The sequence below is a fragment of the Monodon monoceros genome, unplaced genomic scaffold, assembly GCF_005190385.1.
Source record: "Monodon monoceros isolate NGI ecotype Baffin Bay Population unplaced genomic scaffold, NGI_Narwhal_1 Super_Scaffold_11, whole genome shotgun sequence".
Taxonomy (NCBI): domain Eukaryota; kingdom Metazoa; phylum Chordata; class Mammalia; order Artiodactyla; family Monodontidae; genus Monodon; species Monodon monoceros.
The window spans coordinates 71,100,428-71,117,785 of NW_021703767.1; the positions used below are offsets into that span (position 1 = coordinate 71,100,428).

General features: G+C 36.8%; 1 protein-coding gene across 9 annotated transcripts in view; it reads right to left on the reverse strand.

Annotated features, from left to right (window-relative positions):
- Positions 1-17,358, reverse strand: part of LRCH3 (leucine rich repeats and calponin homology domain containing 3) — a 115,105-nt gene that overhangs the window by 11,793 nt on the left and 85,954 nt on the right. For 3 of the 9 annotated variants that reach the window (XM_029214135.1, XM_029214137.1, XM_029214140.1), the window contains 5 exons: positions 16,120-16,173; positions 7,640-7,688; positions 6,681-6,788; positions 5,041-5,159; positions 4,287-4,424 (listed from right to left, as the gene is read on the reverse strand). In XM_029214135.1, coding sequence (XP_029069968.1) covers positions 4,287-4,424; positions 5,041-5,159; positions 6,681-6,788; positions 7,640-7,688; positions 16,120-16,173 — 468 coding nt within the window. Of the gene's footprint in view, positions 1-4,286; positions 4,425-5,040; positions 5,160-6,680; positions 6,789-7,639; positions 7,689-11,381; positions 11,454-16,119; positions 16,174-17,358 lie in introns of those variants that run through there. The other 6 variants (XM_029214142.1, XM_029214141.1, XM_029214136.1 and 3 more) reach the window with 5 other exon arrangements.

The following is a 17,358-nucleotide window of genomic DNA, read 5'->3' on the forward strand; positions in this document are numbered from 1 at the left end:
TTATTCCTTCTCTTAGCATTTGTCTAAATCCCAGGGATGTAGGTCAGTGTTTCATAATTGGGATACAACTCCTTCTTCTAGTCTGATGAAAGCTGTGAATCTACTCTTTGGAAGAATACACATGCATACAATTTTAGGGAGTTCAATGAGTGCTGGAAGCCCTAGGAGTGCATGAATCCCAGGCTACACATCCCCGCTCTGTATGTGTCCAATGGAATGGCTAGTTAAAAGGACCCAGGGGTGTAGACTCCCTATCACTCTGGAGTGTAGAAGGACTCATGATTTTGCCTTAAGTCAAGTATCAGAGGAACCTGCTATCCCCAAAAGCTTTTCCAGAACTTCGGATGACATAAAACATGGTTTTGGATAGCCATGTAGAGCCTGTTTCATTTCTGTAATGTACAGCCCGATCTGAATAAGAAATCTTATGTGGGTTTTTGGGGAAGACAGTAAATAATTTCAGCAAGAGGAAAGGAACTAGACTGAAAGGAACAAGAAATAAATGATTTTGCTATTTGAAAATTGAAATGATTCAGCATTTTTTCAGGTCATCTTCCTTGGTGATATGGTTCTTTCAAAGAGTTGTCACATCACAATATTTGTAATGATTTTTTTATATGATTCAATGTGCACTTCTAACAACGTGAACTGTACTACTTAAAACCTATGCCTATTGAACAACCAAACAGCAGTTTATCATACATCATAGATCCTCCCCAAATAACAAAGAAAGATGAATTATAACCTAATGGTTACAAGCACAAGTGCCCTTCTGAGTTTCTTTTGAAATACCTGGACTTATGACCTCCCCTTACAATGAGGGATCATTTCTTGAACTGGGGGGGGAAAAAGCCTGGTTCACACAGTACATCATGAAAGTGTTTTTTAAGTTACACTCAGATCTAATTAGCAGGTTTTCAAAGAATTACAATAAATCACTATGTGTTAATGTAGCCACAAAGAAACTGCTACGGTTTTTCATTTGTATTTGGCTTTAATTTTATATTCTCATCAGGAAAAATCTCTAAGAAAGTTAAGTTACAAAGCTCTCTGTATGGTCAGAAGAACAAAATAAGGGGAGAAATAGTCTAATATGAGGGAGAGCAATTCAGTATGAAGGAAAAATAGATATAATAAATATTTATACTGAAATCTAGTACTGTAACAGTATCCCTATTAAAGCAATATTGACTTATTCATAATAATCAGTATCATAATTTAAAAGCGAGGGTTTTTTTTTTTTGCTTTTAATTAAAATACTGGATGGTTTTCATCTGGTTGACTCAAAGTCCATTTTTCCACCCCCAAATGTTATAATTTGGGAAGTTTTACATACTGAGGTGTTTCTCAACTTTATAGGTCATTTATTAACCCAAAAGATATCCTCTTAAACAATTTTATTTAGTAGGCCTACTTGCTTTTTTTTTTTTTGCGGTACGCGGGCCTCTCACTGTTGTGGCCTCTCCCATTGTGGAGCACAGGCTCCGGACGCGCAGGCTCAGCGGCCATGGCTCACGGGCCCAGCCGCTCCGCGGCATGTGGGATCTTCCCGGACCGGGGCACGAACCCATGTCCCCTGCATCATCAGGCGGACTCTCAACCACTGCGCCACCAGGGAAGCCCCAGGCCTACTTGCTTTTAAGTGTCGAGGATACTATTTCAGGAAAGACCTCTTTTATTTATTTTACTTTTTAAGAGGAATTCATGTTCTTGAGAGAATGGACCACTTGTAACTCATCTCTGTACCTTTCATCCTATTCAGAATACCTACCACTGACTAGCTGCTCAATAAATATGACTAAATGTTGTTGTTGATTTCATTAGCAAGTTTTAAATGCTCTAATTTCATGTTATATCATGTTTCTTTGACAAGAAGGTCCATGTATTTTATGTCTCTAAGTGGTTTAACATTGATAAAATAGTTCTATTTTTCCTGTATGTAAATATTTTACATTCTTAAATGAAAGGCACTATGTTTGGTTGATGAAGATAAAGAACCTCAGTCACCCTTGCTCTCATATTCCACTTTCTACATGAGCTCCTTGCTACTTCCTAAGTATTTCCCCTGAAAATGAAGAATGATAGATTTGTCTTTCTTTATTACTAAAAAAATTTATTTTTCTTAATTCAGTTGACAGAAACTGGGAAGAATGCAAAGTATGAATAAGCCCTTCCCCTTCTGGCATTGCCAAATAGCATGTCAATTCCTGTTCTCTTAATCACCACCTTTAGGAGCAAAACCAAGTCTTTCAAGTCTTTGGGGGCATAGTTGATTTGGTAGTGCTACTGTTCCTCTCTGCCTTTTCTACACAAAGCTGAATGCCTGCTTTCTGAGGTCACTAAATAAAAAATGGCTACCTATTTTCTTTAGAAGCAAATGCATGACTCTGTTTTTGGATATGCTAGAGGGGAAAGGGGCATATCAGCCTCTTGGGACCTTGGTAACAAAGCAGCTTTTATAATTAGAATCAAAGGTCCTTGGGAGGCTTAAATGATTTGCATCTGGGGAGGCAGCAAGATGAATGTCCAGAGTGGCAATCTATAGGCCTAGATACAACTGCAATTTGAGTAAAGGATTTGCACCAGGAAGTATGTGCTAAATAACAACAAATGACCAGAAAATGAGATGAGGGCAAAACCTTTGAAAAGGTTAGACACTGCTAAGCATGTTACAGATGCACAATATCCATTCAGACTCATCAAAAGAGCTGTCACAACATCAAATAATAATCAAATGCAATGTGGAAGCCTTGATTACATCCTGTTGTGTGTGCATACTAGCGAGGGGAGAGGAGCAGAGCAGCCATGAAAGATATTCTTGGAACAACTGGGGAAATCTGAATATAACTTGTGGATGCTATTGGCGCCTCACCCAATGTCTCTTTTCTTAGCCTGTGCATCCATCCTCATTTCCTACCCCGACTCCCTGCTGGCTGCTAAGGGCTCAGAGCTGTCCCTTCTCAGTTTCAGCCCGATCCCATAGGGAGCCCTGTGAATGAATCACATCACACTCCCACCTTGAGGAACAGGGCTCAGCCACCAGATTGTTCATCCCTGGCTTCAGGCTATGGGTAAGAGCAAGGTGGCCTAGGAAAATTCTCAGAAATATTTAGGGGGTAAGGTGTTATAATATCTCCAACTTTTAAATGGTGCAATTAAAATACACACACACATGAACACGCATAAATATAGACAAAGCAAGATGGCAAGATGCAATGAATGTCAGCTCTAGGTGGAGGCTTTAAGGGTATTCTTTGTGTTATTCTTTCAGTTTTTCTGAAGGTTTGAAATCTTAATAAAAACTTGAAGGTGTGCGCCGCAACTACTGAGCCCACACGCCACAACTAGAAAGAAGCCTGCAATGAAGAGAACCCCTGCCACGATGAAAGAGCCGCCTGCTGCAATAAAGATCTTGCGTGCTGCAACGAAGACCTGATGCAGCCAAATAAATAAATAAGAATGGAAAAAATATTAAAAAATTTTGAAGGAAGAAAAAGGAGAGTTGTGTCAATCTAAAACTTGCTCTTTCTCTTGTGGGTTGCCATCCTGATACTGATGTCCATATCTAACCAGCAGTCAAAAAAAAAACCTGCCAGTCATCTTGAATGCATATTCTGCCTCATTTTCCACCTGAGGTTGGTCCCTCAATCATGTCACTTCTACCCCTGAAATATTCATCATTCTAAACTGCAATTATAATCACATTATTCCTCTCAAATTCTTTCTGTGTTTCCTGATTGTCTACACTAAGATAAACTTCTATCTCCCTGACATGGGACATGAGGCCCTTGTCACGTGGCCCTCAGCTTACCTCTCTAGCTACATCCTCTGCCATTTACACCAACACCTTGTGAATGATCTATTCTGAACAACTTAAGAAATCCTTGAATATGCCATGATCTTCCTTAGCTTTTTAGTCTAGAAATACTATGCCCAGAATGCTGTTCTCCCTCTCTGTACTGCTGGCAAATTCCTACTCATACATCAAGAATTAGTTCAAATTTTACCTCCTCTGGGAAGGCTTTCCTGAACTTTCCAGACAGAGTTGAAGTGGCCCCTTTTTCGTATTCCTATAGCACACTTCTTACATACCTCTTTTATAACATCACACACAGCTGTAAGTTATTGTTTACATGCCTACTTTTTCTCTAGTATAAGTGAGACCCGGAAGGCAGGGGCTGGACTCTATTCATATTTGTACCCTTAGCATTCTGCACAGTGCCCGCCTCTGTACTTAACAAATGTCTGATGAAGAGCCAACTTTTTTTTAAGCATTATAAACTTACTACAGCTGGTGAGGGAACGTGAATGCTTGGGACAGATCGAGGCCGCACATGATTGGCCAAATGGCAAAGAACAACACCATCGGTTAGAGCTGCTCCAAGATCACAAGGCAGAGATACTTTTAACCGGTACTCAATATGCTAAAAGAACAGGAAAATGTGAAATATATTAATTCAAGAGTGGTTGACACACAGGACATAATGGAGTCACAATGGAATATTTTTAATTAGAAATCAAGTTAAAAAGCAAATAACTTAAGTACCACAATCTCTATTTTATCTTTCTATCCTAAGTCAATAACTTAAGGAGATCATATATATATACATACGTATGGCAGCCAGGCGACAGTGCTGCAAAGTTCCACAACAGAATTCATTTACAATTTTCTGACTAAAAAACAAAAAACAACTAGATCCAATTTTAAAATAAACACTACGTATGATGTAAGTGTGGTATGTATCAATATATGTATATGTGTACATACATATGAATTATTATTACTCTAACAAGATTTCTTTAAATCATGAGGCAGAAAAAAATTTTAAATGAGTAGGGTCAGGGGTTGAGCTTTATGGAATAACCCATCTCATTTTCCTAGTAAACAAGTGAAAAAATTCATCACACAATGGGCATCACAGCACACAATGGACACTTGTTGATTCTATTAAAAATTATAAGTCAAATGAACAAGTGATGCCAGGATTATGGGCTACACCAGTATCACTGAAAAATGTAATTCAAAGGCAATGTACATACTTTCCGTAGTTGATCTATTAATTCCAGCTCTTCTTCTCTCTGTCTTGAATTCTGTCTTGTTACCGGATCTTTAAAATCAGTGGTAGGTGCAGAAGATGAAAGAAGGGGTGACGCATGACCTAAAAAATATTGGTACGTAAGATAGAAAGTGACTGCCAGTGCTGCAAAAATACTCAGATCCACCTGATCACAGTTTCCTTGAAAGTACAGCACTTTCTACTTCTGGAGTGACCTTTTAAAAAAAGTTTTTATTATGGAAATTTAAAAATATGCACAATAATAGGGAGAATAGTATAAAAACTACCAAATGTCCATTACCCATTTGGCTCAACTACTTTGTGTGTTTGATTACATCCATTTAAAAACGTTTCTATTGAAAAATATTGCATGCAAAAAATTAGACAAATCATAAGCAAACAGCTGAATAAATTATCATCACAAAGCAGACACAAGCAAGTCAATAAATGCAACATTACCAACACCCAGGAGACCCTCTCATGTTCCCTACCCATCAGTATCAGTACCCAACAGTTATTTCTAGTACCACAGGTTCTAACTATGTACCTCCTGGCTTCTAACACCACAGATTAGTTTTGTCCATTTTTGAACTTTCTACATATAAAACCGTATTATATGTGTGTATGTTTTTATGTTTGGCTTCTTTTGATCAACATTATAAGATTTATCCACGTTGTTATGTATATTAATGTGTTCATTTTCATTGCTTATTTAGTATCCCATGGTACAAATATACACAATTATTTATCCATTCTATTGTTGATGGACATTCAGTTTGGGGCTATTATGAATAATGTTGCTATGAATAATTTGGACATATCTTTTGGTACAGATGTGTACATATTTCAGAAAGCAAAATTGCTAGTCATAGGATATACAAGGGTTCACCATTAGCAGATAATGTAAACAGTTTTCCATGCTAATTAACAATCCCACCAGCAGTGCATCTCTGGTTTGAGTTTAAATCTCGCTGTGAGTTTATCTATCAGTTATGTTAAAAATAGTTATTTTGGGAGTGAAATGTCTGTTTCCACTTCTAGGTAACTTCTTTGGGGGTCAGGCAGAAATTTGCGACATTAACTAAAAACCATGAGACTAAATAGTTTGGTTTTTTTTAAATTACTGATTCATTTCTTTAACAACACAGAAAACAGCTTTTACCAACAGAAAAATCTGAAAAAGAGCATACTACAGAGAGAAGGGACATTCCCTGAAGCCCTGAAAGAGTAATTTTTTTGTTCAAACACTATAACCTGCTTTTAGGTGGTACTGAGAAACTTTCTGACCAAAATGAATTCAAACAAGATTAAGATTCTCTTCCTTTAATATCAGTGAGATCACAGACAAACGCAGAGTTTAAAACTTTTGCCTTGGTGACATCTCAGGGTAGAAGTTTATTTATTTATTTGTTTGTTTGTCTGGCCTCACCGTGCGGCTTGCGGGATCTTAGTTCCCTGACTCAGGGTTGAACCAGGGCCCCGGCAGTGACTGCGCAGGGTCCTAACCACTGGCCTGCCAGGGAATTCCCAGGGTAGAAGTTTAAAAGCATGTAATGTATAATGTCATTGTATAACCACCATCCCCCAAGCCCCCCCAATGCCCCTTTTAGCACTGCCACCTACCTTTATTTGTTTCTGCCCTGACAGCTCCTCTGAAAAGGAAGCTTTCAGGGCGCTGGGCCTGGTTTCTCTGAATAGCAGCAGGAAAAGAATATGCAGGGGAATGATGAACTGAATCAGCATGGAAAAGCAAAATAAGATTAAAGAAGATGGAAAAAAATTAAATATAATAACAGACACATGACAAAAGTTCAATAAATGGCAAATGAAGAAAAAAGTTAAATATTGCAATGACACAAAATGATAATTTTGTTTATTAATAGAAAATCTGGTATAGAAAAGTAACCTCCAGGACTTCCCTCATGAGCTAAAGGTTAAGACTCCACGCTCCCAATGCAGGGGGCCCAGGTTCGATCCCTGGTCAGGGAACTAGATCCCGCATGCCACAACTAAAATATCCTGCATACCGCAACTAAAAATCCCACATGCCGCAACTCAGACCTGGAGCAGCCAAATAAATAAATACTTAAAAAAAGAAGAAAAGAAAAGTAACCCAGAAAGTGGGGAGGGCTGCTTGTATGTATTTTTATTCTTATTTTTTTGGGGGCCGGGCTGCACAGCTTGTGGGATCTCAGTTTCCCAACAAGGGATTGAACCTAGGCCATGGCAGTAAAAGCCTGGAATCCTAACCACTACACTACCAGGGAAATCCCTGTTTGTACTTTTAATTGTCATGTTACTTTTGGTATTCAATAAAGGCAAAATGAATGTTAATATATTAAATATAGTCTCTTGCAAACCTACAGCCCTGCTAGCTCTTGCTCATTTTTTCATATCAAATGGCTGAGTGGTTGAACGACTAGTTGAATTAAAAAGTGAAAAATGTGCAGAGTTCCCAATTTTGTGCCTGATTTCTCATTTCAGAAAAGGAAGCCACAGCCATCTAAGGAGCAATTTATCAGGAAAATCCTGGTAAAGAATTATAATTGGGAAGTGGTTAATTGCACTTTTGTGTCTATTACCTGTTTCTGTTGTAGGTGAACTTGATATAGCATTAGATCTGTGATCATTCTGTGGAGAAACATAGATACATCAATAATTATTATTCAAGAAGAGGTACTTTCCACATTTATGGAAAGTACCTCTTTCCACATTTGGGATTATATCAATAAAAGAAAAAAAACATGCAACTCTCCTCCAAAATTAAGTCTAGAAATGAGAATTCGTATAATAATTCTGAATATTTTTTAAGGCCAAAGTTTCTTTAAAATTAATTTTTATTGGAGTACAGTTGCTTTACAATGTCGTGTTAGTTTCTACTGTACAGCAAAGTAAATCAACTATATGTATACATATATCCCCTCTTTTTTGGATTTCCTTCTCATTTAGGTCACCACAAAGCACTGAGTAGAGTTCCCTGTGCTATACAGTAGGTTCTCATTAGTTATCTATTTTATACATAGTATCAATAGTGTATGTATGTCAATCCCAATCTCCCAATTCATCCCACCACCTCCCCAAGGCCAAACTTTATTTAGTTCTAGAGAATATAAGATTTATGTAATGCATTCTCTAAAGATAGTCCTATTATATAACAGGCCTTTCCTATGACTGTGAAAAATGAAATCATCCTAAGGCAGAAAATTTTATTGGGGAATGTATAGAAGAGAATAAAATTTTATTTTATAATAGTATTTTTCTGGCATACTTTCTAAAGTATTCCTACCCCCCTCCTTGAGTAATGTTTTAAGAAAGAGTGATGAAGGTTTCTTCATTTCAGTTAGGAAATGAGGTATTTAAAGATGATAGTTGTATTTCGAGACTAGTATTTGAATCCAAGATGTTTTTAATTTATTGACCAAAGGAACTGTAAAGAAGGAGGAAGAACTAGCTCAACTGGTATAGAGTATACCTAAAAAAAGGGAACGGAGTTAAGCTAATTTAAAAGGAAGCGTTGGTTAGCTGGGTTAAAAATATTGAAGACTTGGCAGAGGAGTAGAATCAAGAAAAGCTAGAATAACAACAGGTTTTCAGGCCTTGATAGCTAGTTATATTCAATAACCATTGAGTTGTACTCAATAATTTATGATAACTGAGACACATTTTTGAACAGAATGACTTTAAAACACACACACAAATACACATACACACTCCCATGTTCTTTTCTCCCTTTTGGTTTTCAATATTTTCAGAAATCTTTTATCTGAAGTTGGAGTTGGGTCAGGTGAGATTAATGATGACAGGAAATTTTAACTGCTATAAATAAGTAAATAAACAGAAGCCATGCTGTTGAGAAAATTCTTGGACTGATCTGAAAGACAATTCTGTGGTAATGTTTCCTTGGTTTGATACTCTTAGACCGAGAATTAAGACTTAAAAAGTAAGCTGCGCTCCTGAGTGAAGCAATGTATTACATCTTCATTAGTGAAAAAGACAACATGTTCATCAAGTTTAAAGATGCCAATAAACTAAGTTTAGGATGCTGAGAAGAAATGAAAATTTAAATAACAAATTTAATTTAAAATAAGAGCAACAGGCACTAGTAAAAGGAATAAATGGGCCAATGAGGCAAAATACTATCCTTATTTTCAAGGAAGATGAGGTAGGAAGGAGAAAGCTAGGACCAATGGTACAAACAGAAAAACATAAAAAGTAGAGATTATTCCAGATACAGAGGAAAAAAATTTTAAATTTAAAAAGGCCTATTACAGTGAGATAGACTAGAAACTTTAACATAGTTAGGAATAAACAATAAAGTTATTAGACAACTCTATTAGATTAGAAGGAAGAGCTGAAACACATTCCACTGAATGGCAGCAAATGTTCTCTACCTCCAGAAATACCAAAAGATAACATACAATTGGGTGTAATGAAAAACAAAGCCAGAAAAGAGGGGACTTACAAAATGGTGATTTTAAAAATATATTTTTATTCAAACTATAAATCTAACTGGTTACATTCTAGGATACTGAAATAATTAGTTCAAATCACGCTGAGGCCATTGACTGGTGTATCTGAGAACTTTTGGAGAACTGGAGAGCAAAAAATGGAAACTGATACAAAGTCAACTTTTAGTGCCTAGTTAAGCAACAAAAGAAATAAAATCATGCCTAAATATAGTATATACCTGCTGCAGAGTAACTGAGATACCAAAAAATAAAGAATAAATATTTTTAAACTAATCATTTGACAGTGCAGCAGGTCTGACAGGAAGAATGTTAGACATTACACAACTTCTGGCACATTCAGATTTGGCCTTACTCAACTAAAATTCTAGGGGAGGATAAGCCCCAATGCCCTAAGGTATCCATTGAGTGTAACGAATTAACTTTTCTCCTATATACCTAGAATGGTACTAGTTATATACCTTCCTTGAAAAAATTTTGAAAACAGTCCCTCAAATAATTTTCTTTGTAGTTCAAATAACAAACCTAGCTGAGAAAGGCTAGCAAAAGGTTAATATAGAAGAGCATTATAAAGTTTTATCAGGCGTCATCCAGGTATGTGTAGCTTCAATAATAACCAGAGAGAAGGTTTATCAGGTTTACAGATGTTATAAAGTTGGGGTCAGCATTTAGAAGGACATGATGCAAGAATTTGAAAATATTCCGGGAAATTAGAAAATTTTAAATGTTTCAAAAGCAAAATTAAATATTTAGGAAAACAAAAGATACAAAGTTTAGAAATTAATTATCATTTAGGAATATAACTAAAACATCTGAGAATTACAATGGATACACAGCAAAATGAATACCAAAATGGAAAAAGCCGACCTAATGCTCAGCATAAGACGTGAATAACCCTTGTTTCATGCTCAGTACTATGTGGGCTCTAATGAGGGATATATTTCTAGTTGGGAACTGTGAAGCCAAAATGGAGGGCAGAGAACTTGTGAAAGTTCCTAAGGACAAACAGGCTAGGAAAGGCACATAAAAGGGCCAAAGCTTATTTACGGAGAAGACACGGGTGGCATCATAATAGTTTTCAAATATAAAGATTCTCCACATAAGGACTGCTAAGTAACTAGAAAATCTCCACTCTGGAAAGAAAAGAAGAAATAGGTGTAAACCACAGGAGGACAGATATAAGTTAGACAAGGAGAGGACCTTGTTGACAGTCAGGATTATGAATCATTTCTTAGGTATCATATGATAATAAGTATGGAATTACCATCCCTAGAGGCCTTTAAAAAATAAAATACCACAGGTTTTTAATTTAGACTTCCAGGCCATGTGATCTCCATTGTAACTATTCCTACTCTGCTTTTAAGTGCAAAAGCAGCCATAGACAAATGGGCGTGGCTGTATGTCACTAAAACTATTTACAGAAACAGGTGGCCTAGGGACCATAGCTTGCTGACCTCTACTGTAATAGGGTTTTGGCAGTGACACTTTGGGGGACTGATACTCAAATTATTTTGCATGCACATTAGACAACAGAGTTAACTCAATATCATATTATTAACCAAAGTAACATAGTAACTCATGACAAAAAAACCCCAACCCTTTGATAAGAAAATTAGAAGGACATTTCAAACAAAAATCTCAATATAAAGGATTAACAAAGGCTCTATGTTTCTGGCATAATAAAACTTCCAAAAAATTTCAAGTGAAATTAATGTTAAACTTAGCTTCATAAGTTTAGTTATATTTCATACAATTCTAGATTTCAGACTGTTGTTAGACCAATCCATTGGGAAATTTAAGACCTCCCGGGCAAATCCCCTCCTCAAAGTTCCTGGTAAATTACAGTAACAAGATATACCTTAAGAGGCCTGAAGGCAGAAGAATGAGGCAGGGTAGCAGCACAGCCCACTTGATTCACACCTGACAGCGACTAAATTGCAAAAGAGAAAGAGAAGAAACAGAAGGCAGCATTTATGTTAGCAAAACGTCAGACAGGCAGGCAGGCAGATCTTGTCAGTAAAATTAGAAAAGGAAAGGTCACTGACAAACTTTCAAGTGGTTTACTAAGATATTGATAGGGCAGAAAGAGAATAGTTGGGGGGAAAAACCCTGTAATTTATTAAACACAGTTTTCCACCTGTTTAATTCAAATTATTTCAATACCTCATACCACATTAATCAAGAAATGAAAGGCATGACTTATTAAACATGATTTTATATAGAAAAAAAACTGAGTACATCAAATTTTTTTTAGCAAAATAGCCTTAGAAACAAATGAGTCCTGTGCTGTTCCTACGACAGGGGAGACAAATCCATTTTAACTCATTTTAACTGATCAAAATTGGCATGAATAAAAGCAACATCTTTTCAATATTAATCCAAATTAGATTTATTATAATTCAGTTTAATGGCTCTGATGTGAGAAGCCAGGACATGAGGATTTTGCATCACACCTTAAGGATGAACCAAAATTTCACTTCTGCTTCTGTAAAAGTCCAAATGACCTCTGAGAAGTTAAGTACAATTTTCCTTTTCTTTGAATCCTTTATCCTTTCACCAGCCTACATAAAACTAGTTAGATATATTAGAGATATAATTAGAGACAGTAAGTGTTAGAATCCATTGTACAGAATTTTTATTACAGATAAAAGCTGCTCAAAACATGACAATTTTTTCATTTGGTGGGGAGTGGAAATCAGAGAAGACAGAACTTTCTCAAAGGGCGTTGGGTAAGATTGTATCTATTAAAAATGCCAAAGGCTTAAAGATATTAAAGTCTTTATAAGTTAAATAATTTTTAAAAATTTAAACTACAATCACAAATATCTGAATCATGGGATAAATGAACAAGAACACATGTGGTGTTTAGGAAAAGGTGAGTAGGATGGTCAATATAATAAATACAACTATATTTTTAATGAGCTGATAGATAGCAACGTCTTTTTCGTGTGTGCAAAACAAAGCATGTAACACACACTGCAACGTTATCTTAAGGCAGAAGAAAGTGAGGAAAGAAATGTACCAAAGAACAAGGCTGTGACAGCAGTCTTACATTGTATATGCCTTCACCTGTTTAGATTTCCTGGGCCTCCTTACGATCAAATGGACTTGAATTACTGTCAATCTCAAATATAAAAAGGCTAGGGCTTCCCTGGTGGCGCAGTGGTTGAGAGTCCGCCTGCCGATGCAGGGGACACGGGTTCGTGCCCCGGCCCGGGAGGATCCCACATGCCGCGAAGCGGCTGGGCCCGTGAGCCATGGCCGCTGAGCCTGCGCGCCCGGAGCCTGTGCTCCGCAACGGGAGAGGCCACAACAGTGAGAGGCCCGCGTACCGCCAAAAATAAAAAAAAAAAAAACGCTAAAAGCCACTATGCTGGCAAAGAAGGAAAAAAGGATGGAAGGAAGAGGAAGTGAAATGAGCCTAGATCCTTTCTAGTATCTAGAGATGGGATGTAGATACATATGGGACATATATGAAAGCAGCAGAAGCCTGAAGGGCAATCCTAAGAGAATGTTAGTGTAACTGATATTAAACATTACCAACAGTTATTTCAAATCCCATACTTCAAGGTCTTTAAATCAAATCCAACATTTACTTGCTATATCATCAGAACTTATCTTGAAACAATTTTTTTTGAGATTTTTTTTTCTGATTGTGATTCTACTTTTTATTTTTTTATTTTGGCCACACCATACAGCTTGTGGGATCTCAGCTCCCCGACCAGGGATTGAACTGGGGCCACTGCAGTGAAAACGCCAAATCCTAACCACTAGACCACCAGGGAACTCCCCTAATGAGCAATTATTAGATGTACAGAATACATCAGAATTATTCACTCAGGAATTATTTATTAAGCAACTAATATATCCCAGGAATTATGGTAGGGATTGAGTATACATAGGTAAGTGCAACAGAGAATATCCCTGTGCCCATGAAGCTTACAGTAGTAGTCTATTGCGGGTGGGGGAGAGGGGGAGATACAAAACAATAAACACCCACCTAAAAGTGCTATGAAGAAAAAAAAAAACAGTGGAGACAAATTTGATTTGGGGGTAGGGGTGTTGCAGAAAAGCCATTTTAAGGGTGTGACATTTAAGCTGATACCAGATAGATCAGTAGGAATTAACCAAGGGGTATATGCAGGGAATGAGAGGCATTCCATGCAGAGGGAGGAGCATTTGCAAAGATCCTGAGGTGGGAAAGGGCTTGCCATATTTTCAGAGCTGAAAAAATGCTGATATAGCACGACCCCAGAGATGAGAGATACATAGTACCCAGAGTACACAGGAGCTTATAGGCCATGTTAAGAAGTTTGGAACCTACTCTAAAGGGTTTGTAGGCTGTGTTAAGAAGTATATGGATTTTGGAACTTCCCTGGTGGTCCAGTGGTAAAGAATCTGCCTTCCAGCGCAGGGGACACTAGTTCAATCCCTGGTCGGGGAACTAAGATTCCACATGCCACGGGGCAACTAAATCTGCACGCCACAGCTACTGAGCTCACGCACCTCAACGAGAGAGCCTGTGTGCTGCAAACCACAGAGTCCACAGGCTCTGGAACCTGCGCACCACAACTACAGAGCCCATGTGCTCTAGAGTCTGCGCGCCACAACTAGAGAAGAGAAAACGCTCGTGCCACAACTAGAGAGAAGCTCACATGCTGCAACTAAGACCTGACACAGCCAAAACAATAAATAAAATAATAAATCTAAAAAAAAAAGTATATGGACTTTATTCTACTATATGAAGCCACTGAAAAGTAGTTTTGAGAAGATCAGAGGTATGATGTTAAAAATGACTATTTTTGTAATACATGTTGGACACTATTTGGCATGCAAAAATATGTGAGACATGGTTCTTGTTTTTAAAGGCCGTCTAATTTAGGCCAGACGTGAATACTGTTAAGTAAAATATAAGTGTATGTATTTTGAAAATGGCTGAAATTACAAATTTCACGCTAAGGGGATTTTATTGTTTTTCCAAATTCCACTTTTTCCTTGACAAAAATGCCTGGGCATTCAGCACTTACTATATGTGTTATTAAATCTCATCTTCAGTTTCCTAAAGTGTTTCAAAGTGTTTTCAATTACAGTACGGGAGGCAATATAGCACAGTGTTCATGCACGTTCCCAAGTCACCTGGATCTAGATTTGAACCCAGCCTTGTATTTACTAGCTGTGACCTTGGAGAAGTCACATTCTGGACAAAACATTCTGTGCCTCAGTAATCATTTGTAAAATGGTGATAAGTTTAACCTTAACTCTTAAGGCTGCTGTGAGGAGTGAAGGAGATAATTCTGGTAAAGTGTCTGGATCACCATAGGCTCTCAATATTTTTCTACATTAAATTGTTATTTGCTTCTCATGCCAATTAACTTTGACTAAAACTCCAGAGGCTTATTTCTTTATAAGACTGCCAGTTAAAATGTGCTTTAGCCATCTTAAAGGAAATGATGATTACAGAACACAGAAATTCTGACAATGAAAGTTTATGTAATAGAAATCTCATGCTCAAGTATGCAGTTCATGCAGTAGTATGCACAATGGCGGCAGTTACTAGCTCCTAAGACAGGAATTACTACAGACAATAGGCTTTTGAATTGCTAGTTTTCAATACTATGGTGAAAAAAATAACATAAAACATGATGGGAAAAGCAATTATGTACATGGTTAGAATTCTCTTGCAAAGCTGACAGAAGTAAGACTCTCAATAAAGCTCTGAAGTTATACTCATTTTCAGCTGATGAAACAGGCAATAAAAGTAAACCAGTGTGTTTTAATGTATCTTCTAAATTTGCATGGGTCCAATAAAACCAAATACAAAATTAAAAAAAAAAGTAAACTAACATTAAAAATGATCAGTAGTGGGGCTTCCCTGGTGGTGCAGTGGTTGAGAGTCTGCCTGCCGATGCAGGGGACACGGGTTCGTGCCCCCGTCCAGGAAGATCCCACATGCCACGGAGTGGCTGAGCCTGTGAGCCATGGCCGCTGAGCCTGCACGTCCGGAGCCTCTGCTCCGCAGCGGGAGAGGCCACAACAGTGAGAGGCCCGCGCAAAAAAAAAAAAAAAAAATCAGTAGACAGCATTCCAAGTTAATGTTTCCCTGAGTTTAAGATATAAAATGGGATCTCAAAGTTTGGGATTTTCAGTAGGTTAAAACAGATAATAAAATAGGATGCCAAATATACATTTGTATAATTAGCATCATGAAGTAAGGGAACCATTCATCATACAGGTGACTTATAAGACAAAACAGTGATTAATAAAGTTCACCTGGAATTAGAAACATTTAAAAAACGAATATATTATTCCCTCTCCTCCAAACACACATACAAAGCCAATATGGTTCTCAATGCAAATGTTTTACTTTTGGAAACACTAACAAAGATATTTGAATCATATCTGCAGAACACTTGGAACACTGGGTAAATCATGAAAAGTAATGTAGGGAGACAGTTCTAGCTATTTGTAAAGCATTTAGTAATGATGCTCATCATGTTTTATGGTATTTAGATCAATTCAGAATGAAAAGTACAGTAGCTATTCCCCAAATCTCTAGACAAAGCAATGTAAAATTCCATTTTGTGCAAGGTTCTTACCACTAACAAGGCACTATCATCAGTGTGCTGAGACCTTCTGGATGGGAAGGGACACTGGAGAGGTGGAGAAAAATGAAGCAATGTCAAAAACAAGCTATGCACACACATGACGAGTTTCACAAATACACAAGCAAAGAGACATATTAACACATACTTGTGAAGATGCTGACATACAGGACCACATTCACAATCATTCAGAATTCATGCATTAAAATAGCTAATAAGTTGTTTCTGAGTAACGATTTTCTCCCAAAGAACTTGATCTTATTGCATAAAAACTTTCTAAAGCAAGGAGGGGAATAGGAATTATTCTCTGTTCTGAGAAGAGAAAGCTGAAGATGTAGCAGTAACATAAAGAATTTGTGGTCATTTAGTGAGCTAGTGACAAATTCAAAACAATAAACCCATGAGTCATGATTTCTAGTCTAGGCATCTCTTCATTACCTTTCTCAGACAAAACAAGGGTACAACTGGAAATTTTAAAACTATACATGTTATTTTCCTGAGGAGCTTTAGTTTTCAGATAATGAATTACTCCAGAATGACCAGTAAGGAAATGTTGGGTAAAAAAGAAAGAGTGTATTAATTTATCAAACTTTGACTGCCAAAGGTTTGTACAGAGTTATTACCATGTGAAGAAAAGACAACTGAAAGTGCTTGAGTGAATCTTTCAGGTACTATACCAATGCATAAGCTCTCAAATAAATAACCAAAAATAGTTATTATATGTCCAATAAGATTAAAAAGAACTTTATAATGGATAATTTAAAACATTTCAAACAATACATCTTACCATTCCAGAAACAGTTGTGCTTTGAAAACATTGTGCTGAAGATTGATGCTTGTAAAGCCCCATGTGTTAGGTTTTCAAATAACTTATTTTACAAAAATCAAAGTCAACACTCACATGAAATAATGCCTTTATGCATTTTTTAAGGAAGTAATGATCATAAATTGAAAAAGTAAGAAGGCAAAGGTAAAGGAAAATAGCTAATGAAAAAGCCAAGTACAATAAAATATTCATTTAGTAATAAGCTTCATTTTAACAGGTCAAAATAGGTACACAGATTTTTAAAAAAATAATGAATCATAAATTTTATTTCAAAATGTAAATGTCACTAAACGTGCACACATGTTAAAACAATAAAATTTACAATCTAGTTTATTTTTTTCTTTTTGCATAGGACATCATTATAATACAGAATCTAGGTGCACAGATTTTTAAAAGGTTAATAAACA